The following is a 27,448-nucleotide window of genomic DNA, read 5'->3' on the forward strand; positions in this document are numbered from 1 at the left end:
GCTTGCTGGCTGGACGCACACAGCAACGAAGGACTGTCTGTGCGGAATTGCATGCGCGTTGCGAGGCTGATCGTGGCGAGTTTTTGTCGAACATCGTCACAGGCGATGAAAAACGGGTTCACTACTTCGAACTCGAAACAAAACGGCAGTCCGTGGAATGAAGCCACACCACCTCTTCTCCGAAGAAAAAATTCAAAGCCGCACCCTCAGCAAGTGAAGTCGTAGCGACGGTCTTCTGGGACTGTGAAGGGTGTTAGTCTGTTTCGTGTCCTCCCTCATGTTCGACGATCAATTCTGAAGTGTATTGTGCTACCCTCAGGAAATTGAAGAAACGACTTCAGCGTGTTCATCGCCACAAAAATGCAAACGAACTTCTCCTTCTCTAACACAACGAAAGGCCTCACACAAGTCTGCTCCCTCATCCATTTGGTCCTATGAAGGATGCAGTACGTGGATGAAGGGGACGTTATTCGTGCAGCAAGACGTTGGCTTCGATGTCTACCAGTAGAGTGGTGTCATCCTTGCATACAAGCATTCCCAGCAAGGTGGAGTAAGTCTGTCGCATTAAACGGAAATTATGTTGAAAACTGGGTTTTGCAGCCAAAAGAGTGGGGGATCATATCATTCAATTCGTACATTTAAATCGTACATTTAATTCAACTGATGCGGGAATACAAATAATCTATGATGATCCCATAAAATGGCCGACAGATTTTCGATCCGACACAGTTTGCTATAAACTTGTTGAACGAGGCCCACAGACGACTGACTGACTTAAATAATAACTACACATTTCCCTACACAGATGAGGGAAGGCACTTCTCTCCAAAATGTTTTTTTTTTTGAGTTCTACCGAACAGTGAAAAAGTAAAACGGCGATGGATGTTGTTCAGGAAGTCGAAGGACATGTTATTTTGTTTCCCTTGCCTCCCCCCTTCAGAAGACGACAAATTCTAATTTTCTGATTTGGAGAAAGGATTCAGTGATTAGAAACACGTAAATTACTTCATTCAAATACACTAAAGATCGTCAAATCACCGAAACTCATGCCTCAAGTGGAAAGAATTAGAAATTGGAATGGAAACAGGTGCTTCTATTGACGCTGACTTCCAAAAACGGCACAATAGCTGAAATGGAAAAATGGCTCTGAGCACTATGGGACTCAACTGCTGAGGTCATTAGTCCCCTAGAACTTAGAACTAGTTAAACCTAACTAACCTAAGGACATCACACACATCCATGCCCGAGGCAGGATTCGAACCTGCGACCGTAGCGGTCTCGCGGTTCCAGACTGCAGCGCCAGAACCGCGCGGCCACTTCGGCCGGCTAGCTGAAATGGAAAAGTGACATTGTGTCCTCAAATGTATTGTGACACAGAAAATGTTAGAAGAGGAAAACATGTATCAAGATATTTTTCTTCTAAAATTCAGAACGAGGTTACAGAAATTTTGGGAAATAAGGTTCAATCCGAAATAATAAGCTGTTAAAATGCTAAGTAGTGCTCCATTACTAGATTGTACTACAGAAACGGCGCATTTAGAACAGAGTCAAATTATTAGGTAAATCTACATTAAGAATGGAAACGTTCAGTAGAAGACAATTTTGTGGATTTCGTCGTTAGTGATCAAAAAACGCGAAAACGGTTACCGAAAGAAGCATTGAACAAATTGAGCAGTCATGGGTTGGACATTGAATACTGTCGTGGCCAAAGCTTTGGTAATAGTTCGAACATGGCAGGAAAATACGAAGGCGGTCAATCACATATACGCCAAAAAACGACCTTGCTAAATTTGTGCCCTGTACAGCACACAATGTAAATGTTGTTGGTGTGGGAGTGACAGGGCTAATGATTACTTTTTTGGGAATAGTGATGCAGTTTCTCAATTATTTCAGCATCTGTACTTTGAGATGGGAGGCTTTACTCGATTGTCTTAAAACGAGTCTCAAGAGACACTGTGACACAAGATGATCTTCTAGGTGTCAAGCTTCAAGCTGTGACAGTTCTTCGGAAGAATGAAGCGTCTGTGCACAAGGTGTTACAAGATATAACCAACAAGAGACAAGCGGACCTCTGAAAAAAGAAAAAAAAGGACGCGCGACGAAGGAATTATCCCAATGGGACGGACATCAGTAGATGTGATGTGCATGTTTAGATAGACAAATGATTATAATTTAAGAAAAGTTGGATGATATATTCAAGACAAAAAGCTTCACAAATTTAGTGGGTAAATAATGCGTTGGTCCACCTCTGGTCCTTATGGAAGCATTTATTCGGCATACCTTTAATTGGTAGACTTGTTGGATGTCCTCCTGAGGAATATCGTGCCAAATTCTGTCCAATTGGCGCGTTAGGTTGTCAAAGTCTCGAGCTGATTGAAGAGCTCTACCCATAGCGCACCAGACATTCTCAATTGGTGAGAGATTTGGCGTCCTTGCTGGCCAAGTTAGGATTTGACAAGCACGACCTGGTGGGTTGCCATTCATGAACAGCATTCCTGGACGTGTTTTCCAACAGGATAACGCTCGCCGGCATACTGCTGTTGTAGCCCAACATGCTCTACAGAGTGCCGACATGTTTTCTTGGCCTGCTCGGTCACCAGATCTATCTTCAACCGGGAACATATGGGACATCATCGGACGACAGTTCCAGTGCCATCCACAACCAGCATTAACTGTCCCTGTATTTAACAGCAAAGTGCAACAGGCACGAAAATCCATCCGACAAACTAACATCCAGCACCTGTACAATTCAATTCACGCACACTGGCAAAGCTGCATTAAACATCCTGTCAGTTACATCAGTTAATGGACCAGCATTTCACGTTTGCAATAGTTTACCTCGCGCTTACATTAACCTATGATCGTGCAATGTTAATCGCTTAAATGTGTTATCTAGACAAATGTATTTTCAAAATTTCATTACTCTACACTAATCGTCTTTTGATGCTGCGATTTTTTTCCGTCAGTGTATTTAAAGGGGAATTGTTGTTACCAAAAATCACGAAACAATATTAACCAGTTTACTTCAAATTCTTACACGATACTCTAATAAACGTTTAGACAGACGCAAGCTATATACAGGGCTATTACAAATGATTGAAGCGATTTCATAAATTCACTGTAGTTCCATTCATTGACATATGGTCACGACACACTACAGATACGTAGAAAAACTCATAAAGTTTCGTTCGGCTGAAGCCGCACTTCAGGTTTCTGCTGCCAGAGCGCTCGAGAGCGCAGTGAGACAAAATGGCGACAGGAGCCGAGAAAACGTATGTCGTGCTTGAAATGCACTCACATCAGTCTATCATAACAGTGCAACGACACTTCAGGACGAAGTTAACAAAGATCCACCAACTGCTAACTCCATTCGGCGATGGTATGCGCAGTTTAAAGCTTCTTGATGCCTCTGTAAGGGGAAATCAACGGGTCGGCCTGCAGTGAGCGAAGAAACGGTTGAACGCGTGCGGGCAAGTTTCACGCGTAGCCCGCGGAAGTCGACGAATAAAGCAAGCAGGGAGCTAAACGTACCACAGCCGACGGTTTCGAAAATCTTACGGAAAAGGCTAAAGCAGAAGCCTTACCGTTTACAATTGCTACAAGCCCTGACACCCGATGACAAAGTAAAACGCTTTGAATTTTCGGCACAGTTGCAGCAGCTCATGGAAGAGGATGCTTTCAGTGCGAAACTTGTTTTCGGTGATGAAGCAACATTTTTTCTTAATGGTGAAGTGAACAGACACAATGTGCGAATCTGGGCGGTAGAGAATCCTCACGCATTCGTGCAGCAAATTCGCAGTTCACCAAAAGTTAACGTGTTTTGTGCAATCTCACGGTTTAAAGTTTACGGCCCCTTTTTCTTCTGCGAAAAAAACGTTACAGGACATGTGTATCTGGACATGCTGGAAAATTGGCTCATGCCACGACTGGAGACCGACAGCGCCGACTTCATCTTTCAACAGGATGGTGCTCCACCACACTTCCATCATGATGTTCGGCATTTCTTAACCAGGAGATTGGAAAACCGATGGATCGGTCGTGGTGGAGGTCATGATCAGCAATTCATGTCATGGCTTCCACGCTCTCCTGACTTAACCCCATGCGATTTCTTTCTGTGGGGTTATGTGAAAGATTCAGTGTTTAAACCTCCTCTACCAAGAAACGTGCCAGAACTGCGAGCTCGCATCAACGATGCTTTCGAACTCATCATTGATGGGGACATGCTGCGCCGAGTGTGGGGGGAACTTGATTATCGGCTTGATGTCTGCCGAATCACTAAAGGGGCACATATCGAACATTTGTGAATGCCTAAAAAAACTTTTTGAGTTTTTGTGTGTGTGTGCAAAGCATTGTGAAAATATCTCAAATATTAAAGTTATGGTAGAGCTGTGAAATTGCTTCAATCATTTGTAATAACCATATATATATATATATATATATATATATATATATATATATATATATATATATATATATATATATATATATATATATATATATATTAGGTTGCTAACAAAAGCCTAAAAAATTTCTTGACTTATTTTCTTCACATTTTTCATGATACTCTAATAAATGCGCAGACATATATATGCTACATATCTTTAATATATATGTGGTATATAAGTATATGCATACTGTACAAATGGGAAAGGTTGTTAGCAAAAAATCTCGAAAAGTTATTGAGCGATTTTGTTCAAATTTTTACACAATCCACTAGTAAACGTTGAGATGGACACAGACTACATATTTTTAATCTGTATGGCATATAAATGTATATACTATATAAAAAGAAAAGTAGAAGGCAAATATCTCGGAAAGTTCAAGACTTAATTACTTCAAGTTTAGGGCCTATACACCATACTCTAATAAGCGTTTGGATGGGCATAGGCTATATATTTTTATATATGATTTATAAATAAGTATATATACTATATAAAAGGGAAATTTTGTTAGCAAAAATCTCAAAAAGTTCTTGATTAATTCGTATTTCTACACAATACTCTAATAAACGTACTAACAGACATAGGCTACACATTTTTGATGTACATGATACATAAGTAATTTATATAATATATATACTATATAAAAGACAAGCATTGTTACCAAAAAGCTCGAAAAGTTCATGCTCAATTTATTTCAAACTTTTCACACAATAAGCACTAAGACAGAGGATCATCAAATATGCTTGTGAGATGGAGGGGGTCTTTCCAGAAAGCCTAAAAGGATGATGCAGGAGAATCAGAAAATTACAGACCTGTGAGTATTTTAGCAACAACAGCAAATATCATTGAACGTATTCTGTACAACAGGTTGATGAGGTTTTTCATAGCACACAAAATTTTACCCAGAAGTCAACATGGTTACCAGAAAAATAAGTCCACCACTGACTACTATGAGCTAGATGCTTTTGACAAGGAAGAAACTACAACAGGGGTATTTTTTGGCCTATCTGAAGCAACTGACCTAGTAAAACACGAACTACTTCTGAAGAAATTTGAATACTTTGGTATCAGAGGTACTGCACTTCACTTGTTGAGACCCTAGTTGACAAACAGGTGTTAGAAAGTGGAAATATTAGATGAAAAAGGAAATAAATTTTGTGCAGATACAAAGGATGTTACACATGATGTGCCACAAGGAAGCATACTTGGGCCATTACTCTTCATTACGTATGTAAATCCAATGGCACCCAAAATAAGACAAGGATTTATGCTGATCATACCAATATTGTAATGAAGGCTGCAAATTTAGAAGAATGTGCTCTAAATGCTGAAGGGATTCTTTGTTATCTTGATAAATGGTTTTTCAATAATAGATCAGTACCAAATTACAAGAAAACCAATAATATCTGTTTTAAAAACAACATGACCAAACAAAATTTGTTAGAATTAAAAGTTAATGGCAACAGACTTGAGCAAGTAAAGATTCAAAATTTTTGGGTCTCCTCATAGATGACAAAATGACATGGTCAGAGCACATCAGTATCGTACGCCATAAGCTCAACTCGGTTTGTATTGCTATCAGGAAGTTAAGTGAAATTGCCAACATGGAAAACCTGATAAAATATTACTACGCACAATTTTGTTCCATTATGTCCTATAGGATTGAACTTTGGGGGAGTGCATTAAATATGAATAAGATCCTTATTATACAGAAAAATGCCATCCGCATAACGACAAGCTAAAGAGGTGTACCACTTGTAGACCAAAATTCAAGGAACTGAACATCCTAACAGCAGTAAATCTCTACATCTACAGAATTCTAACACTCACAAAAAACACAGCAATCTCTACCAAACAAATGAACAGGTACACCAATATGAAACCAGGAATTGCTGGAAACTAAGGATAATTCAGCATGATACCAGCCGATATGAGAAAGGGATTATGTACATAGAAAGACAGCTCTGTAACTGTCTTACAAACGTCATCACGCAAATAGAGAAATGAATGAATTTAATAACTGTATTAGACAAATATTGACAGGAAATCCATTTTATTCAGTGCAGGAATTTTTTGACCAAAACAAAGTTATGAATAAATGAATGTATGATTATAAACTTTTATGGTTATAGACTGACATGATTATAAACACTTTTGATTTTAACATGTAATATTATTAATCTTTATTTTAGTATTAATTTGTAAGTATATAGTAATTTTTAACTATATACACAAACTTTAATGAATTCTCAACTTTAGTGTATAGGACTGTTCAGCTGGAGAGAGGCTACTTATTTTTTACATATATATTTCATATTAATATATATGTAGTATATAAAGAGGAAACGTTGTTAACAAAAATGTGGAAAAGATTTTACTAGTTGACCTCAAATTTTCACATGATACTGTAACAAAATTAGGACAGCCTATATACACTCCTGGAAATGGAAAAAAGAACACATTGACACCGGTGTGTCAGACCCACCATACTTGCTCCGGACACTGCGAGAGGGCTGTACAAGCAATGATCACACGCACGGCACAGCGGACACACCAGGAACCGCGGTGTTGGCCGTCGAATGGCGCTAGCTGCGCAGCATTTGTGCACCGCCGCCGTCAGTGTCAGCCAGTTTGCCGTGGCATACGGAGCTCCATCGCAGTCTTTAACACTGGTAGAATGCCGCGACAGCGTAGACGTGAACCGTATGTGCAGTTGACGGACTTTGAGCGAAGGCGTATAGTGGGCATGCGGGAGGCCGGGTGGACGTACCGCCGAATTGCTCAACACGTGGGGCGTGAGGTCTCCACAGTACATCGATGTTGTCGCCAGTGGTCGGCGGAAGGTGCACGTGCCCGTCGACCTGGGACCGGACCGCAGCGACGCACGGATGCACGCCAAGACCGTAGGATCCTACGCAGTGCCGTAGGGGACCGCACCGCCACTTCCCAGCAAATTAGGGACACTGTTTCTCCTGAGGTATCGGCGAGGACCACTCGCAACCGTCTCCATGAAGCTGGGCTACGGTCCCGCACACCGTTAGGCCGTCTTCCGCTCACGCCCCAACATCGTGCAGCCCGCCTCCAGTGGTGTCGCGAGAGGCGTGAATGGAGGGACGAATGGAGACGTGTCGTCTTCAGCGATGAGAGTCGCTTCTGCCTTGGTGCCAATGATGGTCGTATGCGTGTTTGACGCCGTGCAGGTGAGCGCCACAATCAGGACTGCATACGACCGAGGCACACAGGGCCAACACCCGGCATCATAGTGTGGGGAGCGATCTCCTACACTGGCCGTACACCACTGGTGATCGTCGAGGGGACACTGAATAGTGCACGGTACATCCAAACCGTCATCGAACCCATCGTTCTACCATTCCTAGACCGGCAAGGGAACTTGCTGTTCCAACAGGACAATGCACGTCCGCATGTATCCCGTGCCACCCAACGTGCTCTAGAAGGTGTAAGTCAACTACCCTGGCCAGCAAGATCTCCGGATCTGTCCCCCATTGAGCATGTTTGGGACTGGATGAAGCGTCGTCTCACGCGGTCTGCACGTCCAGCACGAACGCTGGTCCAACTGAGGCGCCAGGTGGAAATGGCATGGCAAGCCGTTCCACAGGACTACATCCAGCATCTCTACGATCGTCTCCATGGGAGAATAGCAGCCTGCATTGCTGCGAAAGGTGGATATACACTGTACTAGTGCCGACATTGTGCATGCTCTGTTGCCTGTGTCTATGTGCCTGTGGTTCTGTCAGTGTGATCATGTGATGTATCTGACCCCAGGAATATGTCAAAAAAGTTTCCCCTTCCTGGGACAATGAATTCACGGTGTTCTTATTTCAATTTCCAGGAGTGTATATGATCTATAAGGGACATGTTTTAGTAATAATGTCAAGCAATATGCTCTACAGTGTCTCCGTTATAATCAGAAGGGTTTTGGAAACTCCATGTTGTGGTACTGAAGCACATGCAAAATTTTTGTGTACATAAAATCCGGTCTTAGGTGTAAAATTAGTTTTGTCTTATTGGCCTACTGTAGCAGGAAAAAAACTGAACCAGAGAAGGATAGTACACTCCTGTTTTAAATGACTCTGACTGAAAACTGGAGTACCAGTTACCTCATCCTATGTTCCTCAGCACCTCTAAAAATTTTCATAAAAATGTTGACGTGATACGCTATTTGTATTAGCGCTTTTTTATGCTGTGAAAGAATGAGACAGAGGCAGTTGGAAAGAGACGGAAAAGTAATAAATACTGGGAGGTAGTAGATAGTGGTTGTAAGTAATAAATACTGGGAGATAGTAGACAGTGGTTGTGGTATTGAAAGAGCGAAAGAGATAAGTCCATTGTGAGAGAGAGAGAGGGACACAGTGGCAGTGGAACACATTTGACGGTGACAGAACATTGCATGGAAAAGAGTGAAGGGACCGGCGCGAGTGGACGAGGAATAAAGAGAAGGAGAAAGTGGAAGTGGCTGAAAACCAGTGATGATGAGAGACAGTTTATGACAGAACGAGGAGGGGAGAGAGAGTCTCAGTCAGAAGAGACTGCATCAGTGGGAAGAAAGAATGAGAGAGTAGCAGTAACAGAGAGCAAGAGGGAGACAGTGGTAGTGAAAGAAGACAGCAGTAGTAGGACATAACGAAGGAGACTGTGGATTTGAGAGAGGAGTCAGAGACAGTTACAGAGGCACAAAGACATATTGAGTTGAGCTGAATGAGTGAGTGAGAATTGGCACGTGTGAGTGGTTGGGTATGAGTGACATACGACGATGGACAAGTGGCTGTGAACGAATAACAGTTAGGGGAGCTTGTGGGGGTGAAATGTGAGTTACATGTTAAAAAGACTGCGAGTATGATCGCATGCCAAAAATTTCTGAACGTGTTGAGGGTAGAATGAAGCAGCTGGTACCCCACTTTTCAGTCAAAGTCTTTTTAAAAATTAGCATATAGCCTTTTTGCGCTCTGATAGGAGCATTTTTCCGCTGGTCTCTATGCATCGTGAACATAGTTTGCGTGCTATACATTTTGTGCCAGCGCCTTTTCTTGAAAACTGGTAGTACGATTTTGTTCAGATGAAGTGCGTTTGAGGCAGTAGTAATGAATGGAATGATCAATCTCACATTACCTAGAATATGCTGGAAAATGTAGGAAACGTGGTCAACTTCAAAACTTCAGATGCTAAGACAGTCCAAAAGTAGAACTGAGATCAACCACAAATCTTATTTAAAGTTGTGCATTACTGGTGATTCTGTAACACAGTGGCGACTACAGAGAAAAGTTTGACAATCATTTTCCTTAACAAGTATCAACAGACCAGCGAAGTTCACCCCTCCTGAAGAGGTAAGTAAGATCGCCAAATAAACAGTGACTTGTTCCATTGTATGGTTAATTAAATGTGTCAGATCTTTCTAACAGCGGCATTACAAAATTAATTATTTATTTCCAGTATCTATACCTGGACGGCTCCAGTTTATCCATAAACGACTTACGGTCACTAGGCAAAGGAAACTTCAAAATAAAGGTGAGTGCAATGCATACAGAAGCAGACGATTCATAACTACCGAATTAGATTTCAAGGATTAAGTTGTGATATTTTCCGTCTGTGCGCTCTCTGTCTTATTTCTTTCACTTGTAAGTTCATCTTAGTTCCCTTCCATTTCCGTACGTATTTTGCTGTAGGAAAGCTTACTGCAAAGAGCAATTTTTTAACAGAAAAACCTCCACTATTCATGGGCATGTTCATCAACACACCACCAGTGCCAGCTGTCATCCCAGAACTTTTCCTGTTGCATCAAATTTCCGATATCACCTCTTCTTGTCTGTAACTTACTCAGAGTTCTTAGCTAGTCCAGATTCAACATTTTGTAACATCCTCTTTTCAGTCTTGTCGTTTAAATCAAACATCAAGCCGAAACCTATATTATTCACTCTCTTATTTTGTGTTATTGTTGTCAGTCGACGTGGGCTCCAAGGCAATAGATAGTTTGCTTTGAACTTTTGGTGGAACCAAGAAATAAATGTTATCCAATCTAAAAACCGAAAAGAAGTACAGTTTCGTGCGTATTCGAACAAATACACTAGAAGACGAAAGAAACGACGCAGCACCAAAGAATAACCCAAATGGGACGGAAATCAGTCGATGTGATGTACCTGTACAGTCAAACAAGTGATTACAATTTCAGAAAAAACTGGATGATTTCTTCAAGAGAAAGGGCTTCACAAATTTAGCAAGTTGGTCTACCTATGGCACTCATACAAGCAGTTATTCGGCCTGGCATCGGTCCAAATGCTGTCCAATTGGCGCACTAGATCGTCAAAATCCCAAGCTCGTTGACCCTGCCCATAATGTTTCAAACTTTGTCAATCCATAGACCTTGCTAGCCAAGGAAGGGTTTGGCAAGGATGAAGATAAGCAGTAAAAATTATCACCGCATGCAGGTGGGTATTATCTTGCTGAAATGTAGGCCCAGGATGGCTTGCCACGAAGGACAACAAAACGGGGCATAGAATATCGTCGATGTACTTCTGTGCTTTAAGAGTGCCACAGATGACAACCAAAGGGGCCCTGCTATGCAAAGAAATGGCACCTTACCCTGTGCCTTTCTTTTACCTCTTCTGTGGTTTTACTTCTGTTTTAATCCAATATCTAGCACCTTTCAGCAATCTCTATTATGTTAAGGCCTGTGAGAGGAGTGAGGTGGGAGTGAGTGAATGAGTGTCATTTTATAGGTTTTCTCCTCACTGCATGACAACAATTTTAGTCATTTTATCCACATTTGTTTCTTTTCATATATGTAAGGGCACTTATAACCCCGGCATTGGGTACCTGTAAGCTCCAAACACACACACACACACACACACACAAAGAAATGGCATCCTCAAGCATCATTCCTGGTTGTCGAGCCATATGGCAGGCGACAGTCAGGTTGGTATCCTACCACTTTCTGGACGTCTCCAGATATGTCTGCAGCCTGGAATCTCAGTGACTTCAGTAGAATTGTCTTCAGTGATGAACCCCGCTTCGAACTGAACCCCAATGACCAGCAATAAAGTGTCTACAGACAACCCAAACAGCAGTGGGATACCAAACTGACTATCACCCGCCATATGGCAGGTCAACCAGGAGCGCCATTTTTTATTTCATAGCAGGCCCCTTTAGTTGTCACCTGTGGTACCGCTATAGCACAGCAGTACATCGACGACATTCTACCCCGTTTTGTTGCCCTTCGCGGCGAGCCATCCTGGTCTTACATTTCAGCAAGATAATACCTGCCTGCACGTGGCGAGAGTTTCTACGGCTTGTCTTCATTCCAGCCAAACCTTGTCTTGGCCAATGAGGTCACCGGATCTCTCCCCAACTGAGAACATTTGGAGCATTATGGGCAGGGCCCGCCAACTAGCTCTGGATTTCAATGATCTAACGCTCAAATTGTACAGAATTTAGCACGATATCCCTCAGGAGGATATCCAATAACCATCAATCAGTGCTAAGCCGAATAACTGCTTGCAGAAGAGCCAGAGGTGTACCAACACGTTATTGACTTGCTCAGTTTGTGAATCTCTTTCTCTTGTATAAACTATGCAATTTTTCTGAAACTGTAATCATTTGTTTGTCTGTAGATGTACATCATATCTATCGATTTCTTCCCATTTGGATAATTTCTTTGTGGTGCGTCGTTTTTTCCCCTTAGAATGTGAACCAGACATTGATCCAAAGGCTGATTTGTGTGTCACTACGCATCATTATTATGTGTTTCGCAGGAAGTAATATGCTCTATGTCTACATCAGTCCCGGGTTCCCGGGTTCGATTCCCGGCGGGGTCAGGGATTTTCTCTGCCTCGTGATGGCTGGGTGTTGTGTGCTGTCCTTAGGTTAGTTAGGTTTAAGTAGTTCTAAGTTCTAGGGGACTTATGACCACAGCAGTTGAGTCCCATAGTGCTCAGAGCCATTTGAACCATTTTTTTCTACATCAGTACTAAAAATGGCTGTGAGCACTATGGGACTTAACATCTGAGGTCATCAGTCCCCTAGAGCTTAGAAATACTTAAACATAACTAACCTAAGGACATCACACACATCCACGCCCGAGGCAGGATTCGAACCTGCGACCGAAGCGGTCGCGCGGTTGCAGACTGAAGCGCCTAGAAGCGCTCGGCCACAACGACCGGCACATCAGTACTCTGCAAACCACTGTACAGTGCATGGTAAAGGGCAACTGGCACCTTCATTTGATGCTTTATTTTCTATTCCACTCATGAAAGGACAGCAGATAAAAATGCTTGCCTGTAGCTCCGCGTACATGCTCTTGTCTCGCTTATATCGTTCATACAATGATTCGACGAGGAATACAATCGAAACAGAAAATATTTTTACCGCATCTCTCGAAAATAGGTTCACTAAACTTTCCCCATAACTTCGATTTTATAGACATACACTGCTTAACGATACCTCCCAGTCTTCATCCACAATCCCTAGAACTTCGCTCTTGTGAGTCAAAAAGTCCATTGTTGATGGATGGCATGAAGCATGGGAACTTCTGCATCATTTTCACACAGCCTCCTAGTTGTGGCACTTCCCAGCGTTGGCTGCTGATTCCCTAGCAGATTTCAAACCAGATGTTCATGTAGAAACTGCTAAGATTTCCATCTGCATTGCTTATTTGTCGAGATGGCTCCTGCCCGACAACGAACACTCGTGTTTGTAATGGGAACACCTGTATGCCTTTGCTCAAGGGTCCCCAGGGATCCAGATGTTCCCATTACAAACACGAGGGTTCGTTGTCAGGCAGGAGCCAACTAAGCAATGCAGATAAACAGTAGAAGGAAATCTTAGCAGTTTCTATATGAACATCTGGTTTGCAATCTGCTAGGGAATCAGCAGCCAATGCTTCCAAACTTCACAGAGCTCTCCTGCAGACCTTGCAGAACTAGCACTCCTGGAAGAAAGGATATTGCGGAGACATGGCTTAGCCATAGCCTGGGGGATGTTTCCAGAATGAAATTTTCACTCTGCAGTGGAGTGTGCACTGACATGAAACTTCCTGGCAGATTAAAACTGTGTGCTGGACTGAGACCCAAAGCTGGGACTTTTACTTTTCACGGGCAAGTGCTCTTCCATCTGCCAGGAAGTTTCATATCAGCAAACACTCCCCTGCAGAGTGAAAATTTCATTCTGGAAACATCCCATAGGCTTTGGATAATCCATGTCTCTGCAATATCCTTTCTTCCAGGATTGCTAGTTCTGCAAGGTCTGCAGGAGAGCTTCTGTCAAATTTGGAATGTAGGAGACGAGATACTGGTGGAACTGAAGCTGTGAGGATGGTTCATGAGTTGTACTTGGGTAGCACAGATGGTAGATCACTTTCCCGTGAAAGGCAAAGATCCCGAGTTCGAGTCTCGGTCCGAAACACAGTTTTCATCTGCCAGGAAATTTCATATCAACACACACTCCAGTGCAGAGTGAAAATTTCATTCTGATTTCTTTCTGTCTTATAAATTGACACACATCTGAATTTAAATCCTGTTTCTCATTGTCACATCTCAATTTCTTAAGAGTTTTACCATTTAAATTTTCAATTCATTAACATATTCCACAAAACTATCACAAACTAGATTTTTCAGATTTCACAGTGTAGCCTCTAGCTGTTTTATTGTAATCACCAATAAAGTGAGAAAATATCTTTCCTCATGCCAACCATGAGTTGAGTCAGACCCATTCAAATCATTGCAAATAATCTCTATTGTTTCTTTTGCTTTGATTCCATTGTTTTCAGAATGTAAATTGTGCATTTTGTTTGCAGTACAAACTTACACTTCATAAATTCTAATTCTAAATTTGTTGGCACTTCTTCTACTTACTGATGTTTACTCCATATATTCAAATAGTTAAAATTTACATGTCCAAGTGTACAAAGCCATTTTTCCTTTACTGACATGCTATTCTTACCACTGACAATATTTTCATTAATTGCTTTCCTGTAAATTTTACTTGTCATTTTATACAGCCTATCTTCTTTCAAAGCGATTGCAAGTAAGTTATTTTCTTTATCAAAAACCTCGGAGATATTGCCTACAGATATAGTTTTGTGTTTTTCTGCTACTATTCCGTAGCTAATGAAATTTCTCTTCATGCCTTTGATGTAAAATGCATTTTTCATTTTGGCTGGATTCATGTTGTCATAAACTATAATGTAACTAATTATATTTCTTACTTTTGTTGCTTGCAAAACTTTACCATCCACAATTTTCACAGTCACGGGTTCGTTATGTGCTCAGAAAAATAATGTTCGTTATTAACAACATGATCTGTGCAGCCTGTAGCCAATAACCAATCAGTTTGTACATTTTTACTTAACTCAGCATTATTACACACCACTGTAGATCGTACCTCCATATAAAACTGCTCATACCAGTTCCATTCTGTTGAAATCCTCCGTGTCCTGGGTGATGACTGCCTCTTGAACCATAATGTTTACTCTGATACACATGACCGGTTGTTGCTGTTCCTGATGCACTGATCACATTGCCTATATTGCCAACTGCTGTGACCACCTCCTCGAAGATGTCTGCCACGTGTCCATGAACCTCTTCTTGTTCCTGACTGGTGGCAGGCCCTCTCAAAATGTCCTGGTTTGCCACATCTGTAACACAAATATTTCTGATAGCCCACACTGGTTTTCTTTAAAGCATTAAATGCATTCAATTTTATACTTTCACTTTCACCTTAGTCTTTTAAACCCATCATCTGATGTTTACTTTTAACTTATTCAACTGTCTGATCTTTTTTTCAAAACATCAGTCAGGTGCCCAATATAGTTCAAGGACTCCAGCAAGGCTCTCAACTGTTTTTTAGTTTCTCCTTTTCCATCACTTTCACACCTGCTAATTTTAATTCATTCACTCTTTATTGAGAAATACTGAAGAATGTTGCCATGTCACTGCGTTCATTTTAACCTCAGTTTGTCCAACTTGTTTCTGCACACAATTTGTAATGCTGTTGATTCTTTGGAGTATAATTCATTGAAATTTTTCATTATCTCAAATGTAGTGTCCTTAACACTCATGAATTCAAGCTGCTTCTTTGAGATTGCTCTGTATATGTAATTCATTGTAGTGAGATAGTCCTCATCCCAAGTATCTGCCTTGTATGTGCTTATTTTCACTCTTGAAGCCACTGTATAGGATTTCTTTGTTTTCAGACACATTTCCATTCTCCATTTACAGTTCCTATAGTCTTCTCCATCAAACACTGGTGTCTTAATGCCTGTCATGCCCAACTGCACAAAGAACATTTTCGAATAACAATCCCCTTTGTAGTTCACAAACCGATCACTACATTTCTGAATGACAGTACTCTTTTTTACTTTAAAGCTGTGACTGTTACCATGCTAAGAATATTTATTTAGAAAAAGGTAAACGCAAATATAACTGTCTTTACACAGTGAACACATTCATTGCACAGAACTAACCAACTAACTGTTGCAAAGTAAAAATATAATACTCATTGTTGAGATCCCTACCAACACAGTCAATACTATCAAAATGGCTCTGAGCACTATGGGACTCAACTGCTGTGGTCATAAGTCCCCTAGAACTTAGAACTACTTAAACCTAACCAACCTAAGGACATCACACACATCCATGCCCGAGGCAGGATTCGAACCTGCGACCGTAGTGGTCGTGCGGTTCCAGACTGTAGCGCCTTTAACCGCTCGGCCACTCCGGCCGGCCAATACTATCAATATCAATGTACCACACTCCAACAATTATTACGATTGTCATAAAGAATGGTCAAAATTTTGACCTTAGGCATTGACCTACAGATTGAGTGATTCCAGACAGACAATACTGCTTACTAAATTTTATCTAGACTTATAGCAAGAGAGGCAAGTGTCAGGAGTCATTGGTGTTTTCTTGTAGCCCTCTTACTTTTAATATACCCCACAGATAAAATTCTAGAGGCATTTAAACTGGTGAATGTGAAGGCTATTTTGTGTTTCCAGAACAACCTATCCAAAGAAGTCCAATTATTCAGTCAAAAGGACTGTAACTGAAACTTCCTGGCAGATTAAAACTGTGCATCAGATCAGGACTCAAACTTGGGATCTTTGCCTTTCACAATCGAGTGCTCTTCTGGCTGGTCTATCCAAGCCCTCACAGCTTTACATCTGCCAGTACCTCATGTCCTACCTCCCAAACTTCACAGAAAGTCTCCTGAAGGTAAGAGATGAGATACTGGCAATAGTGAAGCTGTGGAAGTGGTTCATGAATCATGTTTGACTACCTCAGTCAGTAGAGCACTTGCCTGTGAAAGTCAAAGGTCCCAGTTTCCAGTCCAGGTAAGGCAAGCAGTTTTAATCTGCCACAAAGTTTCAAATTAGCCTACACTCCGCTGCAAAGTGGAAATTCATATAGAACTGTAATTATCTGTGCTGAATGGGCGGGAAATCTGGTGTTGGTACCACATGGATAGCCAAATGTCCAGTGGAATGTCTTCCAACAACTTCAGCAGTGTATTTGTTAATGACTGTAGATACTTTGACTATATTTGGTTCCATCAAAAAACATGGACCAAGGAAGCAATTTTGAACAGCCAATGCATCTACACCTTCATACATACTCTGCAAATCACTATGAAGAGCATGGCAGAGGGTATTAATATTGGTTCTGACAATTTTTGAAGAGGTTTATGTAGGACAATTTGCCTCTATCTTAAAATGTCTGCCAATTGAGGTTTCTCATTGTTTACATGATATTCACTCGTGAGTGAAACAACCTGTGACTATTCAGGCTTCCATTCTTTTTATGCATACAGTATCCCTTATTAGTCCAATTTGTTATGGTTCCCACACACTTGGGCAATATTCAAAGATGGGATGCACAAGTTATTGGTGGACTGTCTGTATTTTCCCAATGTCCTGTCAATGAATAGAAGTCTGGCATTTGCCTCACCTATGAGGAGCCTATGTGATCGTTCCATTTCCTATCCCTACAAATTTTTATACCCTGGCATTTTTAGGAGTTCACTAATTCAAATTGTGAATCATTGATATTGTAGTCATAGGATATTACTTTTTTCATTTTAGTTAGCAGATGCCAATTTATGAGAAGAAATAAAGTGACTGGGTGGCTTCCATTTGTTTGCAATAGCCTCCAGTGACTTGTAAATCTAAATGAACTTTAGCTGATCTCCAAAAGTATCCAACTCATTTCAGATCTGTAAACATTTTAAATTGGGACATATTTTAGGAACCAAGAGAATTCCAACAGAAGACAAAAACTGTGCTTGAAAATATAGCACTATTCATATTTTGTTTCTACCACAGTCTCCATGAACTTAACTAATTTGCCTGGAAATCAGTGCACTGAGACTGGTATAGCAGTGTTCAAACATATTTCATTGAGGAAACTGACAAGGAAAGAAGTTATTGTTCAATAGCCTGTGGACAATGAGGTTATTCAAAATAAAAAAGGGAAAGAAACATATCATGAATTCTGCATAAGATGCCTACACATTACAATAATTTAAAGGTATGTGACAGGTTCTCTACTTGTGACGTCAACTACACTCGTGCTCATAAATTAAGGATAATTGTAGAATGTGGTGCCACACAATGTGGCACTACACAAAACTGGCACTAATAGCATAGGCACATAGGGAACACACACGACACAGATCTTAAAGTCCGCGGTATTGGTGATATGTTGAGAAAACTGTCCTGAAACACATGTGCTACAAAACGCCACTGTTTCCTGTGCATGACCCCAACATCAATATGGGATATGATCACCATGCACATGTACAAAGGCCGTACAACAGGTTGACACACTCTGGGTCAGGTGGTTGAGCAGCTGCTGGGGTATAGCCTCCCATTCTTGCAGCAGTGCCTGTCAGAGCTCCTGAAGTGTCTTAGGGGTTTGAAGATGTGCAGTGATATGTCAACCGAGAGCATCCCAGATGTGCTCGATGGGGTTTAGGTTTGGAGAACAGGCAGGCCACTCCATTCACCTGATATCTTCTGTTTCAAGGTACTCCTCCATGATGGCAGCTCGGAGGGGCTGTGCGTTACCATCCATCAGGAGGATGGTGGGACCCACTGCACCCCTGAAAAGGCAGACATACTGGTGCAAAATGACGTACCGATACACCTGACCTGTTTCAGTTCCTCTGTCAAAGACATGCGGGGGTGTACGAGCACCAATCATAATCCCACCCCATACCATCAAACCATGACCTCCACACAGGTTCCTTTCAAGGATATTAAGGGGTTTGTATCTGGTTCCTGGTTGACGCCAGATGAAAACCCGGTGAGAATCACTGTTCAGACTATACCTGGACTCGTCCGTGAACATAACCTGGGACCACTGTTCCAATGACCATGTACTGTGTTCTTGACACCAGGCTTTATGGGCTCTCCTATGACCAGGGGTCAGTGGAATGCACCTTGCAGGTCTCCGGGTGAATAAACCATGCCTGTTCAGTCGTCTGTAAACTGTGTGTCTGGAGACAACTGTTCCAGTGGCTGTGGTAATGTCCCGAGCAAGGCTACCTGCAGTACTCCATGGCCGTCTGAGGTCATTGATGGTGAGATATCGATCTTCTTGTGGTGTTGTACACTGTGGACATCCTGTACTGTAGTGCTTGAACACATTTCCTGTCTGGTGAAATTGTTGCCATAATCTAGAGATCACACTTTGTGGCACACAGAGAGCCCGTGCTATGACCTGCTGTGTTCGACGAGCCTCCAGTCGCCCTAGTATTCTACCCTTCATAACGTCATCAATATGTGTTCTCTAAGCCATTTTCAACACACAGTCATGTCTGAAAATGTCTGCACATTTACTCACTGCACCATACTCTGACATGCACCAACACACTTCTGCGTATGTGGACTGCTGCCAGGGCCACCGTGCGATGACCACAGGTCAAATGCACTGCATGGTCATACCCTGAGGTGATTTAAACCCACAAACAACCCACCAGACCATTGTTTCACCATGTAGCAACATTATCCTTAATTTATGAACATGAGTGTATCTCAATTCAAGGCCTATTATGTACAAGGCTGCATAGTGATTAAGAGAAAAGACTTGTATTTGTGGAGAGTAAGACCTAAATATTAGTCCAGCCAACATGAGTTTGGTTTCCTGTTTTCCATTTGAATGATTTTCAGTAAATTCTAGGATAGTTACTCAAATAAGACCACAGTTTATTGTATTCCTCTCTGCTGTCCTTGCTGTTGACTGCACTGCATGCCTTAGTAGACATAACCTACTTTAAAAAAGGTTTGCACCACCTATGTACACTGTCCAGTCACCTTAATGTAACCACCTGTCAACAGCCTGAATTACCACCTTTTACACTCCAGACCACAGAAAGAGATGCAGAAAGAGAGATGGTGAGGTCTGGAAGGTACTGACAAGGATGTGGAGCAATGCATGTAGGGGTGAACATGGTCCCCAGGGATAGAGTCATACATGTGTTTATCCATTGTGCCTTCCAGAATGATGAGATCACCCAGGGAATGCATCAAAAACATTCCATGGGTCGTAATGCTCTCTCCTCCAGCCTGGACCCTTCCAGTGATGATCCAATTACCATCTGTCTGATGGAGCATAAAATGTAATTCATCTGAAAGGCCACCTTTCACCATTCAGTGGACATCCAATTACAGCGCATGCAAATTCCAGCCTTCATTGCTAATGAAGAGCAGTCAATGAATCATGTGCCTGCTGCAGAGACACATACACAGCAACACTGGGTGAATTGTCATTGAGATGATACTGTTGGTAGCCCCTTGGTTTATCTGGACAGTCAGTTGCACAACTGTTGCACATCTATTCACCTGTATGCATCTCCACAGCTGTCAATCAACCCTAGCACCTATGGCCCATGGCACACTACATATGCCTTGATGCTGGGTTTAGATAGTGCCATTTTGCCACGCATGGTATACTTTGACAATGGTGGCATGCAAACAGTTTGGACACCAGATAAATCACTCGTTTTCTGTGTTACAGCAACTATCGCACTGTTTTCCACATCTCCTTGACATGCTTTATATTGCCACCATTGCTAGTGCTGCCACCTTATGCCTGAGGGTTGTTATTTCACTTTGACATTGAACATAGGTCACATTAATGTAAGTGGACACCATACATGTGAAAGTGTGTGGACCCAGATTCAAGGAGAGCAAGGAAGGAAAGAACAAGACTTATGAATAAAAAAAATGTTCAGATGGGTGCATCATTTTACATCTGTAGAATCAAAATCTGCTACTGAGTTACATTCAGTACTGTGCTGGTGTACTCCATGCTTTAGACCCTCCTCAGCAAGCCCTCCACAATGTGGTTAAGATATTGATTCTCATGTCTGTCCTATTCTTTCGACAGAAGCTTTCCCATTGTCATCCACTATGTCAATAAGTACCCCGTGATGACACAATGCAATTTTCAACTGGTCTCAAGCATGAACACTTAGGTTCACATCAGCAGATACCATGGGCCATCCCATGTGATGGAGTCCTGCCTCCTGGAGGAAGGTGTTCATGTGGTGTGTGTGGTGTGCTTCTGAGTTATCACATTGAAATATAAACCCAGTGCTGCAGTGTTGACTGTAAGGCTGAACATTAGGTTGGGTATCTTGTGCCAATACTGCAAAATCCTCAAATAACCCTCAGTAAGTATATACAACACATGGACAACATAGATAGCTATCCAAATGTGTTTATACTAGTATGTGAAATAATGTGAATCAATGAGTCATTGTCTTCTTTTTTGTAGAACTTCACAATGAGATCATGTCTTCTTGAAACATATTGCATTTCTCAAATAAAAATATTATATACTTGGACAACTCATTTGTTATAATTTCTGTACTGACATCTCAATACTGATGAAGAACATGAAGCCAGCCCAAAGCATTACTGCCCCACCCCTTACTGAACCCATGGCACTGCATAGTTGAGGAGACATGCATTGATAACTGACTGCTTCTACACTCTTTTATGATAATCATCAGATGTTCCAGTCATTCTAGTTGCTCTCTTGCCCACCTTCTTCATGCACCATAGTGTTTGAAGTTTCATGTTGTTGTTCATAATGGCCACCTATATGCAAAACTGATCACGTGGAGAGAGTTGTGTACTATGTGGGTCATCACTGCATCTCAGATGTTTCTCAAAAGGCAGTGTACAGATCACTTCCACTCTCCTCAATGTACTTAAGAACTAAAATCTGTTGGTAGCAGTCATCAGCTCATGGTGTTGGCAACTGCTAAAAAGTAGATCATCAATGTTTTGTGTCTAACAATAGGAGTTGAATTTTAAAATGGCATCTACATCTACATGTATAATCTGCAAGCCACTATATGATGCAAAGCAGAGGGTACCTAGCACCACTACTAGTCATTTCGTTTCCTGTTCCACTCATAAATGAAATAAGGAAAAAATTACTATCTACATGCCTCTGTATGAGCCCCAATTTCTCTTATCTTGTCTGTATGGTCCTTATGCAAAATATACATTGGTAGAAGTAGAATCAGTCTGCAGTCAGCCACAAATATTGCTTCTCTAAATTTTTTCAACACTGTTTTGTGAAAAGAATGTTGTCTTCCATCCAGGCATTCCCATTTGAGTTCATAAAGCATCTCTGTAATACTCATGTGTTGACTGAACTTCCTGGTACCAAATCTAGCAGCACACCTGTGTATTGCTTTGACATCTTCCTTTAATTTGACATAGTGGGGATTCCAAAAGCTCAAGAAATACTCAAGATCACACAAGAGTTCTATACATGGTCCCTTTTATAGATGAACTACATTTTTCCAGAAATATCCAAATAAACCAAAGTCAGCCATTCCCTTTCTTTACTCCCAACCTTATGTGCACATTCCATCACATATCTTTTTGCAACAATATGCCTAGATATTTAAGTGATATGACTGTATCAAGCAGCACATCTCTAACATTGTATTCAGACACTATAGGAATATTTTTCCCACTCATCTGCACAAACCTACATTTTGCTACATTTGTACAAGCTGCTAGTCATCACATAAACTAGAAATTCTGTCACAGTCATCCTGTATCCACCTACAGTCACTCAGTGGCAACACTTTCCAGTACACTACAGTGTTGTAAGCAAACAGTTACATATTGCAGTTCATCCTATCTGTCAAATATCTGTCACATATCTGGAAATCTATTCCATATGCTCAAACCTTTATTAAGTCTGCAGTGGGGCACTGTGTCAAACGCTTTCCAGAAATCTAGGACTATGGTATCTGCCTGTTGCCCGTTATCCATGTTTTGCAGGATGCTGTGCAAGAAAATGGGGCAAGCTGTGTTTCACATGAGCGATGCTTTCTAAACACATGCTGATTTGTGTGCAGAACCTTTTTTCCCAAAATAAATTGCTGTATTGTGGGCCTGTACCTAATCTGTCAGCAACACACATTACAGCCAGGCTATGTGGGCAGGCATCTTCCTTGCAGGTGACATACAACATCAGCCAGTTCCAGCATGGCCACCAGACAGCAACCCGAGTGCCGTCAGAGGTCACTGGCCCCCATGGACCTCTTTCCTTAAATGGGGCATGTGACTGCAACTAGGACCTGCTGTACCGTGAGCCCAGGCTGTATTTAGGCCAGCTTACAAGTCCTGAAAACTCAGTTCATTCCAAATGGGCTTCCTGGACCAGGTGTGGAATACAGTTGCATTTCATCAATTCAAACACACTTGGAGCCATTGGCGTGCCACTGCAGCAGTAGACAGGCAATAAACAGAAAAGGGAAACCCAAATCACTTAGTGGCTTTTCCATTTAATTTTGATGCTACTGGTGCATATGCAGAGGTGGAATGTGGATAGTGGAAATTGTCAGAGGCAGAAAACATAAATTTTTGTTGTAGATAGAGACACATGTGTCAGTGGCAATTTGGAACCTTTTAGATCAGAAACAATTGAGCCTACTGAACTGCAGATTCGATGGGGTGGGAGACAGCGATGTGAAGTCATTACGTTTAGCAGTATTAAGTTTTCAGGTTGAGGCAGTTCAGTTTAAGCAAGGTATGGAAATAGTGCCTTGTTTAACTGAAGATTGTAGTACAATTCTGGGGTAAGACTCTCTGTTAGAACATCATACCAAAATTGACCTTTGGTAACGCACGGTGGAACTTCAAGGGACAACATTCCAGTTGGGGGACACTGTCACCAGTGATGCACTATCACAAGTTTCATTTGTCTTAAGGGGAAAACTGGGGCCCCTGCTATGTTTCCAGAGAATAAAGTAAAATAACTACAGACCATCTCAAAAAACATTAAGACTTGAGTTAAATGATATTGTGCTGGAAGGCACGATAAAATTGCTTTGTATGAATGTAGAACCAGAGTTGCCTGTTGATATGTTGTGTATAATAGAGCCACTGGAGGAGAATGGTGTACTGGACAGGTCACATTGTTTTGTGAGAAGAAGCATTGTATGCATACAAGAGAGAGATGGCAGGCAAGTGGTACCAATAAAATGGGAAAATTTTGGCATCAATGAGGTAAAGCTAATAAAGGGTCTTTTAATTGCAAATTTAGTCATCCTAAAGGAGAATGATTGGAACAAGTCAAATATGAAAAATGGTCAGGTGCAGACCACTGCTAAAACTACAATATGTAAGAAGATAGACCATCTGAAAGGAACAGGAAGGATGGTGTTGGAAAAATTGCTATTAGAGTTCAAGGATTTATTTTATTCTCAGGGTCCATTTCTGCTGACATCCATAGTGCAGCACCAAATTCCAACAGGGAATGAAGCACCAGTATATTAGAAATCATATTGTGTACCTCAACATTTACAGCCAATTATGGAGGATTTTATAAACCGACAGCTAACGGATGGAATAAAAAAGGAGAGCATCAGTCCATGAGGAGCTGCCATCACAGTTGTGCCTAAGAAGTCAGCAGATGGTTCCAAAAATATAGAATCTGCTGTGATTACCAACACCTTAATAGTAAAATAGTAACAGACATGTACCTAATACCGAATATCATGGGGACCATCAATTACTTGGAACTTCTCTACCATAGACTGGAGGAGTGGGTACCATCAGTTGGAGGAGGTTCCAGAGGACTGATCAAAGACAGCATTCTTGGTCCCCTGGGGTCATTATCAATACTGGAGAGTGCCATCTGGATTATACAGTGCACCAGAAACATTTTCGCAATTGTTGGATTGGGTACTAAAGATGTTGAAATCTTGGCAATGCACGTTGTACTTTGGTGACAGAACTGTGTTATTGAGGGATATATGAGCTATACAATGGTTAAGAGGGGTTTTTAAGTGCACATCTTACACTGTGTGTGAGAAGTGTCTTTTTTCCTTGGATTAAGTTGGTTACTTTGGAGCATATAATTAGTAAAGAAGGGATAAGGATGGACTCCGATGTTGGTACAAGCAATGTGGGATTTTCCAGTTCCCAAGACAAGTAACGAGCTACAACATTTTTGGAGCTGGCCAACTACTGTATGGAATCTGTACAGGAATTCACAGATGTTGCATGCCTGCTTACACAACTGCTGAAAAAAGGTGTGAAATTTGATTGAACAAAGGAGTGCCAAGAGGTTAAAACAAAGCCTTGACATCAATCCCAGTGTTGATTTTCCAAGACTATCAGAAGAAGTTTGTGCTGCCATATGACATTTTCAACCAGGCATTTGAGTGTTTTAATACAGGTGGTATGTGGTTAAGAGTATCCTGTAGCTCGCACTTCACAAAAACTGAATAAGGTGGAAAGGAACCATTTCACAACAGAAAAAAAAAAACCTGCACAGCTTAATATATGGAATTACCTATTTTTTATGTTATTTGTATAGAAAGAAATTCAAGGTGGTAACTGGTCATGCAGCTCTAAATTGGTTATTTGGGGTAAAAGAACTTTCTAGTGGGCTCGCAAAGTAGGTGATGATACTGACCAAATTTGATTACAAAGTTGTACATAAGCTAGGCACAAAGGTAACAGTAGTGCAAGCCCTGGGTTATGTACTTGCAAAATGGCAGACAGTGCAAGCTGTTTATACCAACTGTATTCTGTACATGACACAGCAACAGTTCAGCATGTGTGACAGCATTAACTAGGTTGGGGCCACACATGGTAGTACTGGCAAAGTTCAAGGAAGAAGTATTAAAGGAAACACATGATCACATGATGCTGACCATGGAGATCATAGGGCAATGGACTTGAAGGTAGGAGAGTGGTACTTGTCAAAAACAAGGAAGGAACATGTGGACCAATATGTGAAAAATTCTGTTCAGTGTGCACAACAAGCGAAAATGAACCACAAGCAAGTATCGTTGCAAATGCCACCAGTGGCAACTAAACCTTTTGAAATGATAGGAATGGATATCCTAGGACCATTTAACAGGACTCTAGCAGGAAACCATTTTGTTTTAATTATTATTGAGCACTTCTCATGGTATGTGGAAATGATCATCATTCTGAATCATCAAACAACTACAGTAGCATAAGCAAAGGTCAACAGCTGGGGGCTGAAGTATGATGTATCTGAAATTCTATCATTTGCTATGGGTTCAGAAATTATGAACTAGTCCATTGCACCATAGACTAATGCTATAACAGAGCATGTGTGTCATACTCTTGGTAGGATGTAGAGTTACCATGTATACTCCCACTATAATGAATAAGATACAGACTTGTCACTTGTCTTAGCAGCATATGGCTCAAAGGTTCACACTAGTACTGGGCTATTCCTTTATGAGGTGGTGTGTGTGAGAAAGATGGCTTTGTTGAAATGGAAATGAGCATATGGCATTGTTAGCTGGGAGCCCCTAGTAGGGGAAGTTCGGCTGCCAGTTGCAAGTCTTATTGCATTCGACTCCACACTGGGTGACTTGCACTCTGGTGATGAGGATGAAATGATGATGAGGAAAACACGACACCCAGTCCCTGAGTGGAGAAAATCTCCAACCCAGATGGGAACTGAACTCGGGCCCGCTTGCATGGAAGGCGAGCATGTTAGCACCCGGCTAAGCATGTTGATATGGCTTTGCTGTTTGATTTGGTCAGACTAAAAATCAATAAGGACAGGGAGTCATTTCAAAATTTTACCAAGACACTAAAGATAGTTGAAGGCATGTGCAGAAGGCAAACATGAAGGCTCTGGAATGCCAAAAGTTAGTAGGAACAGCAGAGGGCAAACACCAAGGCCCTGGAATGCCAGAAGTTAGTAGGAAAACACACTGGAAAATTACTGCAATATGGGGTTGGGCAATGGGTAATGTTATCAAGGTCACATATCCCAAAGGGCAATATGAAAAAATTGTTACAAAGTACCAGGGACAATACCAAGTAATCATCACTCAGCGTAAAGCTTCTGTTGCCACCTAGGAGAACAATAGTTTACATTGGACACTTCCATCCTTTTCAGGGTGATTCAGATTCACTGCCACCATCAAGGAGAATGTGAAAGGAAGTAAGAAATGGTGCAAGCACAAAGATGTTGAGCAACCCATGCAGGAAGTAGTGTATGAATGAATGTCAAGGAAATAAGGATATTATTTTGTACATTTTGTGTTATGTTGTAATGTAGTTGGGGGTTAGGTTGAATTGTAACATTAGTTAAGGTGTGAAATTGTGTGGTTATTGGAAGGTGACATTTTGTTGCAAAAACAGTGTGGAGAATAAGTTTTATGTGCGCTGCAGTTACTGTAGTTTTATGTCAACAGTTTATTGTCAATGTATTTGAGAGAATTATGTAGGGTGACAATAGATCTTTTTTAAAGGGAGAGGGAGAGTAGTTGCAGCTTACTGTTCCCAGGTTTCTGTGCACCAGAGGAAAGGATGAAGGGAATTCTAGTTGTGGCAGCACTTCACCAGTTCACCGAGAGTGAAGCAGGAGCCTGCATTTTCAGTGGTTGGAGAGTAGAGTGCTTTTTACCAGGAAAGAGGATGTGGTTCTCACAAGACTAACTTTTAACAGGTGGGAGATGAGAAATGAGGT

General features: G+C 41.5%; 1 protein-coding gene across 1 annotated transcript in view; it reads left to right on the forward strand.

Moving 5' to 3' along the window:
• The window catches only part of LOC126248030 (histidine ammonia-lyase-like), a 276,752-nt gene that overhangs the window by 112,141 nt on the left and 137,163 nt on the right, over positions 1-27,448 (forward strand). Inside the window, exons 4-5 of the mRNA XM_049948632.1 lie at positions 9,757-9,784; positions 9,891-9,965. Of these exons, the coding sequence (XP_049804589.1) occupies positions 9,757-9,784; positions 9,891-9,965 (103 nt within the window). The remainder of the gene's footprint in view (positions 1-9,756; positions 9,785-9,890; positions 9,966-27,448) is intronic.

The sequence above is a fragment of the Schistocerca nitens genome, chromosome 3, assembly GCF_023898315.1.
Source record: "Schistocerca nitens isolate TAMUIC-IGC-003100 chromosome 3, iqSchNite1.1, whole genome shotgun sequence".
Lineage (NCBI taxonomy): Eukaryota > Metazoa > Arthropoda > Insecta > Orthoptera > Acrididae > Schistocerca > Schistocerca nitens.